The 19550-nt window shown below is 40.8% G+C and overlaps 2 protein-coding genes across 2 annotated transcripts; one reads left to right on the top strand and one right to left on the bottom strand.

Moving 5' to 3' along the window:
- Nucleotides 1-393: 393 nt before the first annotated feature.
- LOC145448509 (ornithine decarboxylase-like) lies at nt 394-9573 on the bottom strand. Its single transcript, XM_080326908.1, has 12 exons — nt 9412-9573; nt 7797-7940; nt 7547-7738; nt 6256-6429; nt 5518-5690; nt 5321-5455; nt 4262-4427; nt 3472-3658; nt 2490-2623; nt 1629-1843; nt 1488-1554; nt 394-718 (listed from the first exon to the last, which is right to left on the bottom strand). The coding sequence occupies exons 3-12, from the start codon at nt 7643-7645 to the stop codon at nt 638-640; spliced, it is 1431 nt and encodes a 476-aa protein (XP_080183034.1). The 5' UTR covers nt 7646-7738; nt 7797-7940; nt 9412-9573; the 3' UTR covers nt 394-637.
- Nucleotides 9574-9747: 174 nt separating this feature from the next.
- On the top strand, nt 9748-18325 carry LOC145448508 (glucokinase regulatory protein-like). Its single transcript, XM_080326907.1, has 16 exons — nt 9748-10091; nt 10563-10703; nt 10767-10840; nt 10895-10961; nt 11035-11183; nt 11246-11286; nt 11352-11416; nt 12943-13109; nt 13177-13340; nt 13405-13475; nt 13908-14034; nt 14102-14199; nt 14276-14446; nt 15853-15927; nt 17864-17998; nt 18062-18325. The coding sequence occupies exons 1-16, from the start codon at nt 9954-9956 to the stop codon at nt 18185-18187; spliced, it is 1809 nt and encodes a 602-aa protein (XP_080183033.1). The 5' UTR covers nt 9748-9953; the 3' UTR covers nt 18188-18325.
- The last annotated feature ends 1225 nt before the right edge of the window (nt 18326-19550 follow it).

The raw sequence follows: 19550 nt of genomic DNA, 5'->3' as shown, positions 1-19550 counted from the left end.
TCTTACGGTGTCTTTACAATAAAGAGCAGAGAAAGACCAATGAAAAGGAGATCTAATCAGGTCGAGGCTAGATTGAGACAGACTTGGTCGTAGATTATTATACGGCGGTGACATAGCCTACGATATGGCTGTCGTCATGTCTCCTTTTTGGGAAGAAGAGTGCAGGCCTAATCAAAAGTGCCAGCCATAAATATATTAGTTTGTTTTATCATTCGTCGCTTCCTTTTGTCATCCTTTCCCCGATGTACCTCATGGAAATGTCTTAGGAATTATAAACTAACGCTACATGTCTGAAACAGCTACTTAGCGACCATATTTCGATACGTCTGAACTCTCTGGCTCTACCTTGATACGACATAATGAACTAAAAAGACGGATTTTACACGAAGAGAATTTCTTCCCTGTAACACACCAATCTTATTATTTGACGAGCAGATTTACAAGAGAACAACAGCACATTTTCACTTTACAAAACAGACCAAATAAGCACAGTAATCTAAAACAGTAGGTCGAATTACATACAAATTTAAAACAAATGTCAAAATTTTAGCAAGTGGTCTCCCTCTCATTTTCACAAAGACAACAAAAAGTGACCGAAATCCGATTATATGACACGCAAACACAGCTGAGTGACCAATCACAGGATAGTGGCAGACTTCAGTTCCTGCTGTAACGGCGACAGGGGGCTGCATCCAAATGTTTTCTTTGCCAGAGGATCCTGAAATAGAGCAATAGGGCAGTGTTCAACTATTTGGTAATTGCGGAATTCTAAAGCATTTTCCGAAAAGAGCAGTCCATCTCTATTAATTATACTGCTCAAAAATACATAAATGGTGTTTCATTATATTAAATAATGATAATTATGTATTAAATTATGCATGCCACTGATGCCAGACTTCTGAAGAAACAAGGGTCTGGCACAAGACCATGACATGGAGCTCACTAAAAATGTCCGCAGTTGTCGCCAAGATTTTGTCCAGACTCGGAAAGAGCATGGTATTGATTAATGGTGTGGTTTACTAAAACCAATGCAACTAATGAATACTGATCGTTATTATCGTCGCTGTTTTTACGAGTTCTTACAAAAAAATTCCGAAAGGCCCGGTGAAGGGCAAATGAAAAAAGCCAAGTAAAGGTGAAAAAAGGTCTATATCAGAGGTTCTTAAACTTTTTTGGTAAAAAAGAAGGTCTAGATCAGAGGTTCTCAAACTATCTTAGACACACCCCCGTTTATGATAGTGAAAAATTTTGCGCCCCCCTTACTCTCATATCACAAATTGCAACCAGAATGTTGGCAATCCCAACAGATAGTTTGGTGACATGGAAGGTTCTGACTGTTGATGAGAGAATTCCTAAATATGAAATTCGGACTATACACAGAGCAATAATTATGAAATGAAGGTAAATAGTGAGGGAGCGGGAAAAAAATTCAGTTGACAGCAGTTTCACGCCCTCAGATACTGTACATTATACATTGCTCGACTTACCTTGGCATCGCAGTAGACGAAGCACACACTTGGTATACCGTTCGAACAATAGTCGTCGAGTAGCTTCCTAAAAACAACGCCAGCAAATTACGTGACCCTCGCGTCGCACATAACGGCAGCCGGTGAACCCCGAAGTCTTACAAATTCTCGCTCGAGATCGTGTAATACACGGTCGACGTCTTGAATCCGTTGAACGCGGATCCCGCTGCCATCGTGTATGCGCCCATGTCTTTCCAAACGACCCAGTCCCCTGTTTCCAGTTCGGGCAGAGAGCAATTGTCGATGATCTTGTCCAGACCGTCGCACGTCGGGCCCCAAATACTCGAAGTGTACTCGGCAGCATCTTTGGCACGATTCTGAAACCGGGACACAAACGGTGAACAACAGGAGCATGGGTAGGTTCGCATCACAGCAATGCCAATTTTTGTTAACCAAAGAGTGAGCGAAGTGAGATTTTCACGATATTTAAGGAGATAAATAGTAGGGCTTGCAAATTAAGATAGTTTAACTGAAGAATGCCGCAGTTAGTTCCATGACAAAATCAAAACGATGACGCAAATTTCAATACCTCTACGGAATGCAGTGATCGAGTTTTAGTTGCTCACGTGTCGTATATGATTAACGGTCTGTGGACATATGACAATGCGACACTTGGCCATGATGTGGTTAGGATTAGATTCAAAGTAAGGTCATGAAGGCTTGTGCCGAAAGTGTCGCATGCTCAACTGTGGTTTTTCATCGTGTCGAATTACAATGTCATCGAAAAGCTACGATTCCTGGCAACCGTATTTACAGCTACATAGCATGATTCGGTGGACTTATTTTCGAAGTTCATTGGACCTTTCCAAATTATGATAATATTTTCACAAAAGACAGTTCTGCAGCGTCAATATGTCGCAACATAAATATCTAATTCCATCTTCCGAAACAAAAATTGAAGGGGTTCGACATACGGGAAGTGAACTTTTCGAATATTTCAACATTCCAGTAAAACATCCCTACCTTGAGCAGACGGGGTTTCACTTCTGCGTGATCGTAGAACAGACAGTTGAAAGACCCGTACAAGCCGTCGTTCAGGAAATACATGAAAGACGGCTCCACCAAAGCGCTCGGCGATATCGCTTTCAAGATGGCCTCTGTGTGTAAAACAGAGCATAGGTAATGGTTAAAGACCACTAAAACCATCAAATCGATCTCGCATCATCCGAAAAATGCGACAGTATACCAGGCTTACTGAACGAGATAGACGGTGTAAGACTAAGCATAAGTGAAGGCAGCAAGATTCGCAATCAATCTCGTATCGGAACGCTGCGACAGTATGTCGGCTTACTGCGGGGTATGCGTAACACGAAGCATAGGGAAGGCAATATAACTCACAGTTAATCTCCTGCCAGAACATATTACCAAACACTGCGAACATATGTTGGCGTATCGCGTATGTGCAACGGGAAGCAATAATCTCGTTTCAGAATCGATTTCCTAACAGAACGACCATATTCCAGCTTAACGAATGAGATACCGTAATAGTGTTTGATCGACATGGCCGGTACTGTATTCACTTTCAAGCAAATCAAGATGGGACAAGCACTCAACAGCAACATTTAATGAGGTTTCAGGAACAATTGGGCTGATCTGTTTGAAATCTCAAGGGGATATCACCTAACCACAATCGATAAACATGCATTGATGTCTACAATGTTAGGAATGTCAGCATTGATGTTGACCAGAGTAGAGAGTACAGAAGTAATTGAATACATGGAAATTCGTGAATTGCCCCGGTTTGTGGCAAATATTGTATAATTGCATTCGAGGACAAATGCAAGCGACGAAAATACATCGAAAGGCAATTACGAACGTACTGAATTGAGTACAGCACCAGCAAGAACACAAGAACAGTGCGGACATCACACAAGTGTCAGTACCAGTAACGATACCATACATAAAAAGGACACACCACACAATTGACACGAAGACTAGTAATTACCTTTCACCGGCATGTTCTCTTGGTCGGGCTGCTTTTCCAAGGCAATTCGTCTCTTGGCAATGACGTTGGTGCACAGGGTGAATGCCGACGCCGCGTAATAGCGTCCGGGCTCGGCGATGACTCGCAGATTCTCAAAGTTTTGAGAGTGGAACAGCTCGTTAACGGTTTGGTTAACGACTAGCGCTATCTGTCAACAGAAGAAGCCTCGTCGCACACTACCACCGGAATAGAAAGAAAACTCTGTCAGCCACGAGCACGCTAGAGACAGGCGCATGCAATTATGTCACAAATAGGGCTGAGCAAAATCGAGTACGTAAACGACTAGAATCCAAATGAGTATCGACCTTCTCGCATAGAATTCGAATATCATGCATTATAACGGCCTGGATGACGCAGAAAGTTCAAAAGTGTTTTTTTATGTGACGATAAAGACAATAATGCCAGTTATCCATCCACATCAGCCATTAAAGATAATTTGGCGGTTTTGAACCATACCAGTATCATTGTACTTTGCAACAATGCAATTGATCACAACTTCCACGGAAACATAGTTTCCGTTTACGGACATAGCTTTGTGCTCAAGATGCAGATACTACGATACAGCTAATCGTGGTTTCAAATCTCCCGCGGTGGGAAGCAAATATCGAAACTATAATTCTCGTTGATAATATAACTATTCGTGGAACTGTAAGTGGACTGTATTCCAGAATTATAAAATAGCAATAGTACAGCAGATAGCGTATGATACATTCGATTCTCCTCGGGATCACTGACCATTTCGACCACATACCTCCTCAACAGACACCGTGAAGCTTTCGGTGCCTGGAAATCCGCCGCCAATGTCTAACAAAGTCATGTCGAACCCGATCGAAATTCCATAATCAAATATGGTTCTCGCTAGTCGGAGAGCTTTGACGTACGCGTTCGCATCCTGGCATCCGCTGCCGACATGGAAGCTGGTAACAAAAATCGAGATCATCCTAACCCAGTAACAATCACTAATACAATGAAACGTCAACGAGAACGCTGAAATCACAATATGCGAATTATGAATAAATAGCCTGTACTCTAAATTTACAATAGCGGTGATCTAGTTACTGAGAAGGCGTGTAGCCTAGTCGGGTGAATCGTTGAAATATAAATCTGCAATTGCAGGTTCGGAGTTTTCCACTTGACATACCCAGCAGTCCTCGGCAACTGGTGTTCCCCATGAAACGTTTGTACTTTTGCAAGTTCGAGATAAAATAGATTTAAAAACCAAGTGAATCTCTTCAATCTAAACACTGGGAAGTGGGCACCCGTCAGTAACCTTATGGTGTACAGTGTACGAGCTACAATCAATTCTCAACATTGAACTCGTGCTTTTGAAGGCTGGTCAGAGCAAAAAAGGTCGACTACCCCATCTCCTACATCACAATCATTACAAACAAAATGCTGTATTTTCAATACACATTTGTACAGAATCAAGCTTGGCTTCACAAAACAAAGCAGGGCTACTTAACTGGTGGACCGGACCGCAGTCCGAATGCAGACCTCTTCAGTGTTGATTTTGGACCTCTATCTGTCTCAGTATTTACTTAGCTTTTTAACAAAGCCAAACCCATCATCGTTGATTGGTAAAACAAAGCGCAACGATTTTAATATTTCTGTCCAACTCCAGACTAACAATATGTAGCCGCCTTTGCTCAAAATAGTTTTGAATCGACACAAATCGTTTTTGAATGGACACGATATTTTTTACTATTGTCAATGGAGCAAGTTGCAAAAAGTTTAAGAATCCCTGGCATGGCGGCATTAGACTAATAATATCTATCTCTTCGCAACTACGCAGCATCAACCACAAACATACCTAACGCCGACCAAATCCAGTCCCAGCTCCTTGGCCGTGTCCACGAGTTTCAGGCACGAGTCGGGATGGGCGCCGAATTTCATGCTGAACTGACAAACGGAGGCAGAGTCGTCGGTTTGAGTCCGGAGCACCAATCTGCGTACATACGTAGAGTTAGGAAGCATATTTGGCGTACGCAAGGCTGCGGGCTGCTCTACCTCGCGTCGGGATAGAACTTCCTGATTTTGTGAAGCTCGATTTCGTTGTCAAACACCATCAGCTTGACCCCGTTGTCCCTGGCGTAGCGTATGTGCGAAGACTGCTTGCAAGGGTTCGCGAATATGATCCGGTCCGGCGACGCTCCAAGCCGCAGCATTTGCCCGATTTCGGCCTAAATTAGCAATTGAAAGACAATCACACACGGCGGCAGGAGATAGGATTGAATTACATTCACGCGATGATTAAAAGCTGTGAAAAATCGATTACATGGGCATGGGCGATTCGATTCAGAGTATAGTATCAAGCTTTCGGTAGTGTATTTGAGCACCATGGATTACGACGTCTACCAGTAAAATAACCAAAAATTCTGATATGGATCCTACTTGTGGCCAGAAGGAAAATAATACCAGTCACACCCTCACACGTCACCAAAGTATATATATTTGTTTATGTTAGTCCGAACTATATTCAATAGGGCTTCTTAATGAGGCTTCGATACGATTGTCACAAATTGAGAAGTGTCGTAATCGTAACCATATATTATATCTTTCCAAAAACGAATTTTGAGAGAAAAATGCTAGGAAAAGTATTGAGCATACCGAAAATATTCGCACAATAATTATACTTGGACGACAGCCTACCAGACAAAGCGGGTGGCCATCGTGTTTGCCGCCCCGGATATCACTTCTACTCCTACTCTGGCGACACCGCACCAAATTCCAAACGTTCTTACTCACCTTGCTTGCGCAATCAAAGCCGGTTCCCATCGCGATCATCGTACGAAGCAGCACGTCGCTGGGATTACACTTAATGGCATAGAACGGCTCGATGCTTGGGAAAATCCTTTCCCATTTCATGTGCTTTTGCACGACATCACCAAGGTCGCAGATGTAAAATCCGTCTTCTACGTCCTGAATTGAAAAAATTCGTCAGTCATCATCATTGATACAACTTTCGGTAAAAAATAACACGACTTGATTACTCTCAACGGTCATACATAATTCAAGAAAATGACAGGTATGTAGGAAAATTGATTCATGTCTCCCTGAACTAAAGAACATGTTCGGTCAACCTACCTAAAATATCCACAAATACAGTATGAATTATTCCTAGGACACCTCAAGTTGTACTGCACACAAATTCAATACAAAACGGAGTAGCCATGTCAGTGCCAGAAACTGCAGAGTCAAACAGAAAACCTTGAGCATGTGTGAAAATACATCCATTGCACCAGTAACGTATCTAGATTGCATCATAATGCGAGGACTGCACAATAGCCTACATCCAATTATGCAGGCAACATTGCAACCTTTGCTCAACTTATGGCAATATCAAATGACTTGACACGCTTCATTCATCATATATCAAAACCGTAAATGAATTCAACTCACACTTGCGATTGGAGTGGACACAAAAACCATACAGCCTACTATATTCAAGAGTTTGCTACAAGACAGACAACATAAAATATATTTACAACATACATTTTGTAGCATGACATTGTGAGCAAATCAGTTTTGTCGATTACACTGCCAACAGATCAGATGTGGCCTAGGCCTACCATGTTAATTTTTGTGGCACATGAAGGGCATTTTCAACTATTATGGTATCCATGATGGGGCGGCTTCCTTTCAATGAAGGGCTATGTCATTTAACAGAAGCTCTATGTCCTTTAAAAAACAGATGCTGCTGCTTCATCTAACTATGCCGCTTCTTAATAAGGGACAAGCATTTCCTAATCAAGTCAACGCCATATATTGTGTTTCTTCATTAGTTAGATGAGCTTCAATTTTATGAAACTTGTTAAAAAAAATTAAAATCAGCACAATAGGAGCAGTATAAAAATAGTAACAGTCTGCTATCCTAATGGGCCCAGAGACTGCGTAGATCAAGTTGGAAGTCATTACTGTCGTCATGCTGATTCTATTTGGCGCTGGGTGGGATTAGTGTGAATCGGAAAGTGTTCCGTGGCTGAAATCAAGTTGAAAACACTGCAGTAGATACATGCAAAGAAAATAAAGATTTTACCTCTCGTTGAAGGCAGCTGGTTGCAGATTTATGCCTTGCTATGTCACTGATGACCAAAGAGTCGACAACTTCTACTTTGTTGCCGTCTTCGAGCTTCATTTTTGTTGATTCAAGGAAGGCGTGCAAGTAAATGTATTTGAAGAAATTTTATGATGAAAGATGAGAGGGAGACCACAAGGTATACACTGCAGCCTGAAAATAACAAGCAATTTTCAATATCTGATGAAGCAGTGTGGAGAAGATTGCTTACTATAGAAATGAAAATTCTGCAGTGGTTCGAAAATTATCCCGGCTTGTACTAGCTGGGGTCCCAGGGTGGTTCGAAGTTGAAGTCTAGCTGCTCACGGTACAAGCAAATTCCTTCTTCGATAGTCAAATACTTGCCAACGGCAAGCTGAAAGAAAAGAATTCATTAATCACACAACAAAACTGACATTTTACGGATTACATTGGATTGGTATATTCAACAATGTGCGACAGATGGAAAAGAATTCATTCACAAAATTCTTTCATGCTGTAGAAAGGTTGTTAAGATACATTACACATACCCTGACATCTAATGATCAATCAGGCGAGTTTCTTCAAAGACTGACATCGTTTACGGGTTATGGAGATTATTCACCACTAATCAACTAACAACATGCCCCTTTTCGGCATCACAGGCAAAAGACACTGAATAATACCGCATGGATATACTCAGAATCACTTCTGTTAAATCCTCAGATATCGCAGCCGAGATATCATTGTGGTTGTGGATTTACTCGAAAAACTTAAACAGAAATGTCTACTATAGAGGTCATTTCGGGTCAGGCATCGTCTTTATTGTGTCTAGGTTCGCACCTTTTCCGGGCTCATTTGGAGCCAGGTATGCAAGAATCCCTTCTGTCAAGCGGTTTTTGCTGAAAACAACCACTGTTTCCAGTCTGGCTCCAGAGCATGTTCGTATACCTATACATCAGATATTAGCTCTGTTGCCGTTTCGTGCTCGGACATCGATTCCGAAGCACGTCTGGACCCAAATAGAGCGCATGTGCATATGATATGTCAGTTCTGGGTGAACAGCTGACCAGTGACCACCCTACCGGAATCTCGGATATAACATGTTAGCAGCGATGATTCTCCAGGTTGAAGTAACTTAATAAAACATAATAAAATGAAACATAGTGTGAGTACAGGATAACGATTCCATACAGGCTGACCAGACCAGTGGTATCACTTACCGCCGTACCGGAATCAGCATTCTTCGGTGCTGGGTGCATAGACCCGGGTGTAATTGGTGGCAACGTCATGCCGAACTTTGTTCAATTACTAAATTATTCTATGCAGAAAAGCTCTCATCACGCAGGATTCATTTCAAAAAATGAACCGAGATTCCATAGGCGTGCATAGATAATGCCTCAAATAATGCACATATCGTCGCAGTGGAATCAAAGTATCTTATGTCCATTTTACACATTTTGGGAAAATTAACTTTGAGTGAAGTTTTCATCTTCTCTCAGCCATATATTGGCCCCGATTAACTTTGATACACTGAGACAGACATAAGCATGGCTGAGATATGACCGAAAGAAGTACAAAAATTTTAGAAAAGTAGAATTTTTTCTAGTTTAAAGAAGGGAGCTTCAAAATTTGAAAACTGGACATAAGATACTTTGATTCCACTGCGACGATATACGGTACTAGATCCGGACCATGTTGAATAAATTGAATGAATAAAAAATGATCAATTAATATTGAATGATTTTGATTATATATATATATATAATCACAAGATCCCATGCTGTTTCTGTTTATTCTTGAAAATTGAGTCTTTCAAAATCGCGGGTTATTAACACAACGGGATTACACTGTTATTAATAACTTACCCAACCAACAGACTGCGGACGAGATAACACGGAATTTTCCGTAAACGACCGAATTTTGCTGGATATCACGAAGCGAAGAAAATTGTAAATTTGGACGCGTTGACAACACACGCGCCGAAGAAACCTGTATAAAATGAACAAGGAGGACTTTGGTTGAGAAGCTGCTGACAAGGTACGTCATTCGAATTCGCTGAAGCGAAATTCAATTTCTAAATTAGGGATAACACCAATACACAAATTACCATTAAAAATAACTTTCTCTGGGGTAACAAGACACTATTCATTGCCGCAATACGTATATCACATAATATACCACCATTATTTAATTGCTTCATATTGTATTAGTCGGGGAAATAATGTGGGGAATAACCTTCTACCCAACAAATCACACAGACCGATGAAGTGGCCGAGTGCATGCGATATTTATGTCAGCTGGAGCTGTTACGAAGCTTACTGAAAAGCAGCGTGATTCTGCCGAACTAGATAGAATAAGTAAAGGAGGTGGAGAAGATTTAGTATAAGTATCACAAATTCTGAAAAACATGGACGTGTCGGACAAAACACCGTTCACCGAAAGAAGTAACGCGATAACTCAGGCCATCGACGTGGCAACGTCGACAGAAATGTTTGCCATCTTAGGCAAGACTGATGCTGAAATATTTTCTGGAGTGACAAGTCGGGTGAGTATTCTGCGTATAAAGACATAGCGAAACCAAGTAGGATTGTGGTTTCAAGCAAGTTCTCTCCTAGTAGACCATCAACGTTTCGCTTGATGATGTAGGTTACTAGGTTTGTAGTATACACTGTTGCGAATCCATGCGTGTCTGATAGTACAGGTTTAAAAATGATCACACAAAAATTGTTATTCGATTAGGTTGCCCAAAGTCGCAATAGTTGACCAGTGATCGCCATGAACTGACATACGCATGACGTACATCATGACATACGCATGACGTACATCATGACATACGTATGACGTACATCATGACATACACGCACTTGCGAAATAAGTGAGGAGAAAAAATCGTTTATGGTACTCGCTAATTTTAAATAATCTGGTACAGATTTTCGGCATTTTTTGTCTGATACCCGACACTTATTGTCACTTGAAAGCCATCGTGTTCCAAATACCGCGATTACAACAATTACAGAACCTCTTCGACTGCAAAGTTGTGAATGCGATCGCGAAGTTGTCAGACGCAGTCCGAAAAACGCTTCACGCATATCCGCAAGATGCCGCTATAGTATTAGGTGGATGCGGGACTTCCGGACGTCTGGGCTACTTGATTTCTGTGAGTGTTGAAATGCAATTTAATAGTCCACCGGGGATTCTTACATTCGATTCCATTCGACAGAAAGTCTGCAACGAATTGACCGAAAAAATCGGCCTCGGAGCACCGTTTCACTACACGATCGCTGGTGGAGACAAGTAAGGCGGCAGTTTTCGGCATAAGTTCACAACTCGATCAAACGCATTTCTCAGGTCATTGTTGACATCCCAAGAAGCACCCGAGGACGATCCAAAGGAAGGGGTGTCATCGCTTGTTAAAGTAACTGAACACTTTAACAGGCTAGGATGAGCTATGTTCTGATCAAGTCGCATTGTATATTATATTACTTTAGATATGCGCCGACAAAAAACGGGTGATATATGTCGGAATTACATGTGGAATATCGGCCCCATTTGTGGGCGGTCAATTGGATTGGTGTATGAAGGAATTGGATAAGTTCACGCCGGTCCTGTTAGGATTCAACGACATTGATATGGCCAGGTCAGAATCTTGCTGTTTTCCAGTAAAGTTACTATATACGTGAACTGTGCGTTTTGTTTTAGACAGGTGGAGATCCCCGGATGGAATAAGACAATGTTCGACAGTAAGCCTATTCTAGTCGCCTGTTCGGCCGTTGCTAATACTTTTGGTTAATCGAATTCATTTCAGTCGCACAAGAGATGGATTCTTTGAGCGAATCAGGAAAGGGTATACTTATCAATCCTATCCTTGGGGTAGGTATGAGTTTTTATTTGGCTGGAATAATCGCATTGCGCACACGCTGACAATACTCGTGATGTCTCTGTTCACTTACGAAGTCTGCTTGATTCTGCATCGCTTTTCGATGTTGTTGTTTGAGGGATCCATGGTGTTTGTCGACTACTATGGTCATTTGCACCAGACCAATTCGCTTCATTTTTATTCCGTAAATGCCGACTTTTAGCACGGCCCACTTCTAGGCTTTTATAAGACACCGCTTTCGCGGCTGAGATAGCGATGAGGAGCCTAGATAAACCTCCATCATTTGGGTAGGAATTCTGGAGTCGGAATCGAAACCGAAACCGATGTTGCAGTTGTGGATTATACGCTATCTCGCCACAGGTCGTTTTTCGATCTTTAAATAATACGAATTGTCGTTTTCGTATTGGAAATAGTTGAGAATTCGACTACAGCTGCTCTATTTGAATCGTTGCATCGATTGTTCGCTGGGGATTCAAGTTCAATAATCGTGCTCGGCCGGTATGTCCGTAACCAACGCAATCCCACACAAATAGGTATAATTTCCAGGGGTGGTCAAAGTGCAGCGTTGCTACTCAAGTAAAAATAGAAAATGAAAGGTCTGCAAAATACTCAAGTAAGTAGTTCCGAAAAGTAGCTTTCGTCGAGTGCCCTTGTTGCACTAAAATCGCGAGAAACTTGCACTTAATTTTAACAAAAGTTGCAGTAAAAAGTTGCATGCATAATTTTTAGAATTATTAGGGTATGCGATACTCGAAAGGCTCCGTCTCGCCTGGGTAACCATCATATGGGGAAGTACCTCAAATTAAAACGACAGTGAATCAATCAAGCCATCTATTACATATAGGTCAGGCACTGTCGTGCTTTGCTGGGGATGTTGAACCTCTAGCTTGCCAGCCATTGCCTCACAGATAAAATTGAGATGCAGCTAATCAATCACACGGCGCTTTTTTAAGCAAATCAAAGAGGGAACTATACTATAAATAGTGTTAAAGTCTGTTTTTTAGACCGCTCCGTCGCATTTTGTGCAATACTTGATCAAAGTTGCAGTAAAAAGTAACGTGAAAAATATGAAAAAGTTGCAACATATATTTCCTTCTAACAGCTTAACAGCTTAAAACATCACACTACACAAATTTTGAGTACTTAAGAAGCTCCCGGAAGCTGTAAAAACGTTGCGAAACTTGCAAAAACTTGCCCTAATAATCAGCAGATTCCGTTATGGCTATTTGACGATTTCGCTCATAAACGTGATGCAAACTTATCCCAAAACTACTTTCTACTTCTCAAAACCGAGAGTGCAAAAGTAAAGCAGATTTACCTAAAAATGTTAAAGTCGATATGGAGTTAGTCTAAAAACATAACCAATTGAGTAAATAATGCAAGTAAGAAGAACCTACTTGAGTACTTCGAAAAAGTAGAAGTGCTTCGTTTGACCACATCTTATGACCCCGCAGCAAAAGTACAGGATGTATGACCCAGTGACGTCATCACCGTAGAAATTACCCATTTTCCGTTACAGGCTGAGGCTATTACGGGATCGTCGCGTATGAAAGGGGGCTCCGCTACTAAGATAATATTGGAAACAGCGTTTCTATCAGCGATTAATGGGTTAGAAACCAACAACTCGCTGGTGATATCCCCGGAAGCGATCGCGTCCACGTTGCATTCGTATCAAGATATTTGCAGGCGCGTTGGGGGCGTACTCGATTTTGTGGGGTGATAGACAAGAGTAGAAATTCTTATTCATATACAGTGAATTCTACTCGACGCGTGAAATCAGTGAGGTCGCGACTAGATTGATACAGCGCGGGGGAAATGCTTTGAAAAACGGGGCTCCCATCCACTACATCGCATCGGGATGGATGGGTGTTATTCCGTTGGTTGATTCGACTGAGTGTCCGCCAACTTTTGGCTCAAGTATGTGGACGAAAGTGTCTTTCTGTCGGTAGGCGTGCCTCAATACATTTATGCAATTTCTCAGCTGTTGATGACGTGCGCGGATTCATCCGCGGCGGATACGAATTTTTGGATATCGACGACTATGGACAACAGGTGAGTTATCACAGAGCCGGATGAATTAATACTTTGTTGGCTTTAAGGGACTTTTCGCAGGTGACCCTAATTGACGTCACAGTCTATTTGTGACGTCACAAACGATCGCGACGACTAAATCCCCCAGAGCACTTTGTCAGCCCTCATATGCTATCCCTTCTTATGAGATTGTGGACGTCACAATTGTGTTTGAAACGTCTCAGCGAATTCGGTAGTTCTTTGCTGCACTTTTGTCTGGTACACGCTCCGAATATATTTTGATTTCGGAAAAAAAAGGTAAATTGCTGACTTTTAAATAGTGAATAAGTTTTCTAAATACGCGAATTTCGAATGAATAACCGGTCGATATGACAGGATATATTACATACTGCGGCGTCATTTTCAAGGTCTTAACTTTCCGTATCGTTGCCTAAAATAAATTCCCTGTTACAGAACCCGAGCTTTAGACTTTCCATTGATGACGCAACGAAGTTATATTCCCGAGAAAGTTTGCAAAATGCCGTAGCATGCGTGTTTCTTCGTGGAGAGTCTGATCTCTTGTTAAAAGACCTCAATGCCGGTAAAATTAATATTCAGCATGACTGTATGTTATGTTGTACTAATAATGGCTTCGGAATGTGTGTCAGAGCTGGGAGCAGCGTTGAAGACACTGAGAACGAAAAATGAAGCGGTTGTCGTACTGTTGACTGATGCCTCACAGAAAATCATCGGTGTTGATACCTCGGTGAGCAAGGATTAAAGAAAGCCTAATATTTCTCCAAATTAGAAGTTATTGCAACTACTTTTCAACTTTGCTTTAGAAAGCACGCTTTGATGAGGTACTGGAAGTTCAATTTCCCAGCATCAAATCCACTGCCTTTGAAGGATGGGGCGCTCGCAGTGCCTACGCCTTGCGCGAGTCTTTGTACGGAATGTGCCTGAAATGGCTGGTCAACGCTGTCTCTACTTGCAGTCACGTGCTTCTAGGAAAGGTATGTTTGGGGCGTTGTCAGGAACGCTGAAGAGGACAATGCAATGTGTACATCAGAGTTGGATCTATTACAATAATTCAGTTCAATTACAATTACTCCCTTGCATGTTTCAATTACATGACAATTACAATTACTCAATGCTAAAAATATCAAATTACAATCACAATTGCAATTACTGTTAAACATATAATTGATGCGGTAGAGAGGTGTTCTTTGACAACCGTAGCGACGTAATTAGCAACAATCTCAAGCCATTCATGTTTCATTCATGATACGTAGGATACCCTTTAATTTAAAAAAAACTCGAACGTATTCGAACTATTCCAAATCATGAGTACTGAAAACTACGAAGACAGAAAAAAATTTTAAGCGACTGTTAACAACCAAAAGTTTTAGCGACTAACAGCGAATGGGCTACAGGACAGTCAATGAAATGTACTCAAACGATTAGGCTACTCAGAGCTGAATGAGGATAATGAAATGTAATTGGTAAAGCGTCAGCGATGAGGATGATACCGATAAGATGTGTAAAATTACAGTAAATGCAAAAGGAAAGAACCCCCTGATAACTACGAATTACAACACTTTGGTATGCATTTACGTTTTCACTTGCTCGGAAACTGTTAGATTGCATTTGATGAACATTAGGGTGCGAAAATCTCTGGCCCAAGTAGATTTGGCAAAGATTGGAAGTAAGGTTGGGATAACATGTCTACAAATGCGTGATCAAGTTTGATGAAGCCTTGGTTGGAAACATGAATTTATTTTTGAAATTGTCGCAGCAAGCCTCGGTACTGGTCAGAGATTTAAAAATAATCTGACCGTGATGTAGAAAATGGTTCAGCACAGGTTTCAGAAGAGTTTATTTGCTGTTCATCTATTTTTTAATTATTATGATTTAGTTTAGCCCACTGTTTTCACTGGTGTGACGAATAAATGATTAATTGATTGATTATTTTATGTTGTGATTGCCAAGTTTTCATAACAATGTAATTGAAATTGTAATTGAGCAAATTTTTTATCAAATTACAATTAAACAAAATAGGAATTCTTCAATTACAATTACAATTACATGCAAAAATATAGTTATTACATTCAGCTCAATTACAAATTACAATTGATCCAACTCTGGTGTACATGTACATTGTACAATAATATATGTGGCGACGTCCCAATATGATGAAACAATGATGCATTGTATATATGACATCTCAAGTCTCATAATCTGCTGAAAATACGGTATTTTACGACGCTGTGCAGTGTGCACCGACCACAGCTTTTAATGATCCCGAAATCCACTCTTATTTACCGATAGTCGAACCGAGAGACTCCTGTCGGCTGAGCACCTGCGTGGATTCATTTCTCATAGACACTATTTTAAATTCACTTTCCGTCTGACTTAACAGGTGTACAGAAATTATATGTGTGACGTGAAGGTGAGCAATAACAAACTGTATCACCGCGCGATCACGATCATTCAGGTACGTGAAGGCCATTTCATTGAATCCTCTATTGAATCAGAGTTATTGAAAGCATATACCCTATACTCGAGTAAAAGTAGAAATATTACTCAGTAGGGATGGTGTGAACCTCTGAAAGGTTCAGGTTCGTGTGAACGTGAACCTTTTTGAAAGGTTCTGTGTGATTCAATTAGGTGATTGCCTATATTAATCTACTGTACACGATACCGAGCGACGAGTCGGGGCCACATAATAGCTCAGTACTTAAGTACATATTGACGTTTGAAACGTCGCCAAATGTATCAACTGGGGCAATCAAATGATATAATAATCCCATAAAATCAGTACCTTGCGTCGTTTTGCCAACAATTTCGACGTGATCGGACAATGTATTCGGCGTCTGAGTATTGCCACATGGATATTGAGCAGAGTGTAAAATGGGTTTCTATACTTGCTACCGATTAACAAGTTATACAGCAGTATAGCCAACACCCCAGTCGCACGGATTTGGTTTTTATGATACAGTATACATATGTAGTCAAGATTGACCCCGTACGCCTGCTAGATTTTTTACATCAGAAGACGATATCAATTTCATCGATTGGTTGAATAAGGATCATTTGCTGACAATATACAGTTTATTTCGCTCTTGATGTCATGTGATTGCGGGTCAAGCTCAGAGCTCAGAGACACTAAATAGCCTATGCACAAGCGGAAGGCTGGATATTTCGAGCAAACTTTTGTAACAATACAAGTAAATTTTTGAGATTGTCAAGGGCATGCTCGTTTAGTGTTGAATGTTTATGCTGCCAGCCCCATGCATAGAGTGGCCCGCAGTTGAAAGTCAATAAATTGAATCAAAGATGTTATAATGAAGTGAAAATTGCAATACCGGTATATGAAAAGGGTTCACAGTGCAGAACCTACCAAGGTTCTGTTGTGAACGCGAACCTCAAATTTTCCGAGGTTCACACACAGAACACGAACGTGAACCTCACGTTCACACCATCCCTACTGTAACATTTTACGCCCGACAACATGCATTTATATGGCAGATGAAGCTACTCTGAGAAGAAGCAGAAAACAAAAGTGTACAAGAGTATATTTGTGTACAATGTACACCTTGAAAAAGAAGCAAAGGACGAAACGTCCCAATCCTCCGTTCGCGAATGGCCCGGGCCATCATTTAAAACATCGCGAAATCCGTCACCACGACTCATAAATATGAATCTAAACCGAGCACGACTAGAAAATTTACTAATTGACTTCTGATAGGATTGCATTCAAAACAAATGGTTGTTTAAAGCACTAGTTGCAACACTGTGCCATAATTGTGTGAATACTTTCCAAAAAAAATGTTGTAGCAGCCTACGGGCAATCGCCTCCCGATTTAGCCGACGTATACGATATGGGATGGTTGTAACCCTCAACATAGTCGGTTCAACAGCTGTAGTACGAAGATATTTCGTCAAAGGAGCAAAATTTACCCTATATTTTCAATTGTCAATGTCACTCCACTATGACGGCACAATTGAATATTCGTGACGTCATGGCTTCAATAAAAAATAAATAAGAAACATGTTTTAAACAAGGGCCTTGTTTTAAACATTTCGTTTTAAATTGATTTTTGTTTTAAATGGAACCCTAACTTCTGATGAATAAATAAATATAGTCACGTAAACTTGAGTAATGACTACAGGTATAAAAATCTACCTAAAAACACAACGAAAAGTATGAATATTTCTTCTAGTCCTGTTACGTATAGTTTCATGAAATTTCAAAGAGTAAATGATTATTGTTTCGTCGATTTTAGTTCAATTGCGTCCTGTTGACCCCTCGTTCCACAAGCGAAAGCCGTGGTTTGCGTCCCGCTAACGATTTTGTAATGCCCGACTCGTTTTCATTACGTAACTCCAATCGGCGATCTCAGCATTTTACATTGGCACGTGTGCAACAGAAAATGACTGGAGTTGGTCACGAACACGCGGAGAAAGCTCTGCTGAAATCTATATACGAGACAGACGCCGTAACGGAAAATTTGAAGAGTTCGCCTGTCTCGCGACACTACGCGATTGGAGCTTCGAAAGATAGGGTTAGAAAAATAAGTGGAACTTTTCCAGTAATCCGGCAAACCTTATTTCTCATGCGTTGACAGGTCGTGCCACTTGCGATCATTCTTGCGAAACGGGATTGTTCGGTCGAGGAAGCTAAGGCCACGTTACAGAAGTATTCGATTGTCAAAAATGCAGTACTGGCTATGGATGATAGGCGTAATACTTGATCTGCGTCTTTGCCGTACCAATTCCATAAATATTTGTGATGGAAAATTTTCATATAATCCACTCTCATATTCATAGTGACATATTTCGTTTCTTAATTAGTGAAATTGCGTGTGTCAATATACATTTATATACGTCCAGACGTTGATTCATTAAATCTTGCAAGCAATAGAAGGTATATGATGTGAACTGACTCGGGCTCAATGATAATCGATATCATCTATATATGCTGCGAAACTTTATCGTTTAACTTACATATCAGATGAGCTTGGCACAATGATTTACGTACTCGAATCCGATTTGAGTATTGGTTGTAATCATTCGAGTCAATAGTGGGAGACGAATTTTCCACGTCAAAGAGGACTATAGTTTGGATAACTTTTCCCACAGTGGAATGCCGTGAAACTGAGATTGGTCAAGTCGCAGCGTCCAAAACATGTAGTGAAAAACGACTCACATTGATGGATATGACATTTATGTGAAGTCGTGAACAACCGCATCATTGCCGCTATTAGATGCAATGAAATATGGTATGGTTGAGAAATACCAAATTATCTCCGTGTGCTGGTATTATGTTCTTTGTGATCGCATACAGAAGGTACATATTTGAACTTACCACGTTATCCAAACTGGTATGTCGTCATAATGAGTGATGCTTGACTGGAAGCTTTGTAGTTTGTACACATGTTTTGGATACTGTGATACTTCGTTCGGAAACGAATCACTTCGGTACTCAGTTTTACCCAACCCTATATACCAGCAATTCAAATTCAGATTAGCTGTATACCACAATGGGCAGGGCATCTTAAATCTGTCTATAATCTTACTAACAATATTTTTCAAGACTTCAAACATTATCTTCTCGCCGCGCGAATTGAGTTCTCAGAAGCTATACATAAGGATTCGAATGCTGGCCTTTTGAAACTCAAGACTCGCGCAGTGGTCCATAACACCCGCGTATCCAGTAACAATTACCCGGCTTATTGGTTCACGTTACTCTCCCAATCAGAAAACATTGAACTACAATGAGAACTGCTGGATTTATTGGGCTATCTGCCAATGCATTGGAACTTGGAAGTGGTATTGAATTTGGAAACCTACTCTCAACGAAAGAGTTGTGACAGGTTTGAGGCAATTGCATTGGGCAGTGGCATTATGTACGCAAACTATTCCAAATATTTATCCGGTTAGATATACTGGGGATAAAAAGAATGAAATTTAATCTTCGGTAAGATATAATCGAATCAGAATATTCTAGAAGCATTTTGTGAAAGTAAGCCGAGTTATATTTAGCGATTTTAGTCATATCCTATGACGTTGCAAGCATTGTTGCAAATAGGGACCCATAAAGATTTTTGCAAACAG

The sequence above is a fragment of the Botryllus schlosseri genome, chromosome 10, assembly GCF_051294905.1.
Source record: "Botryllus schlosseri isolate E-star chromosome 10, Bs_hap1, whole genome shotgun sequence".
Classification (NCBI taxonomy): Eukaryota; Metazoa; Chordata; class Ascidiacea; order Stolidobranchia; family Styelidae; genus Botryllus; species Botryllus schlosseri.
This window is presented reverse-complemented; position numbering and strand designations above follow the sequence as displayed.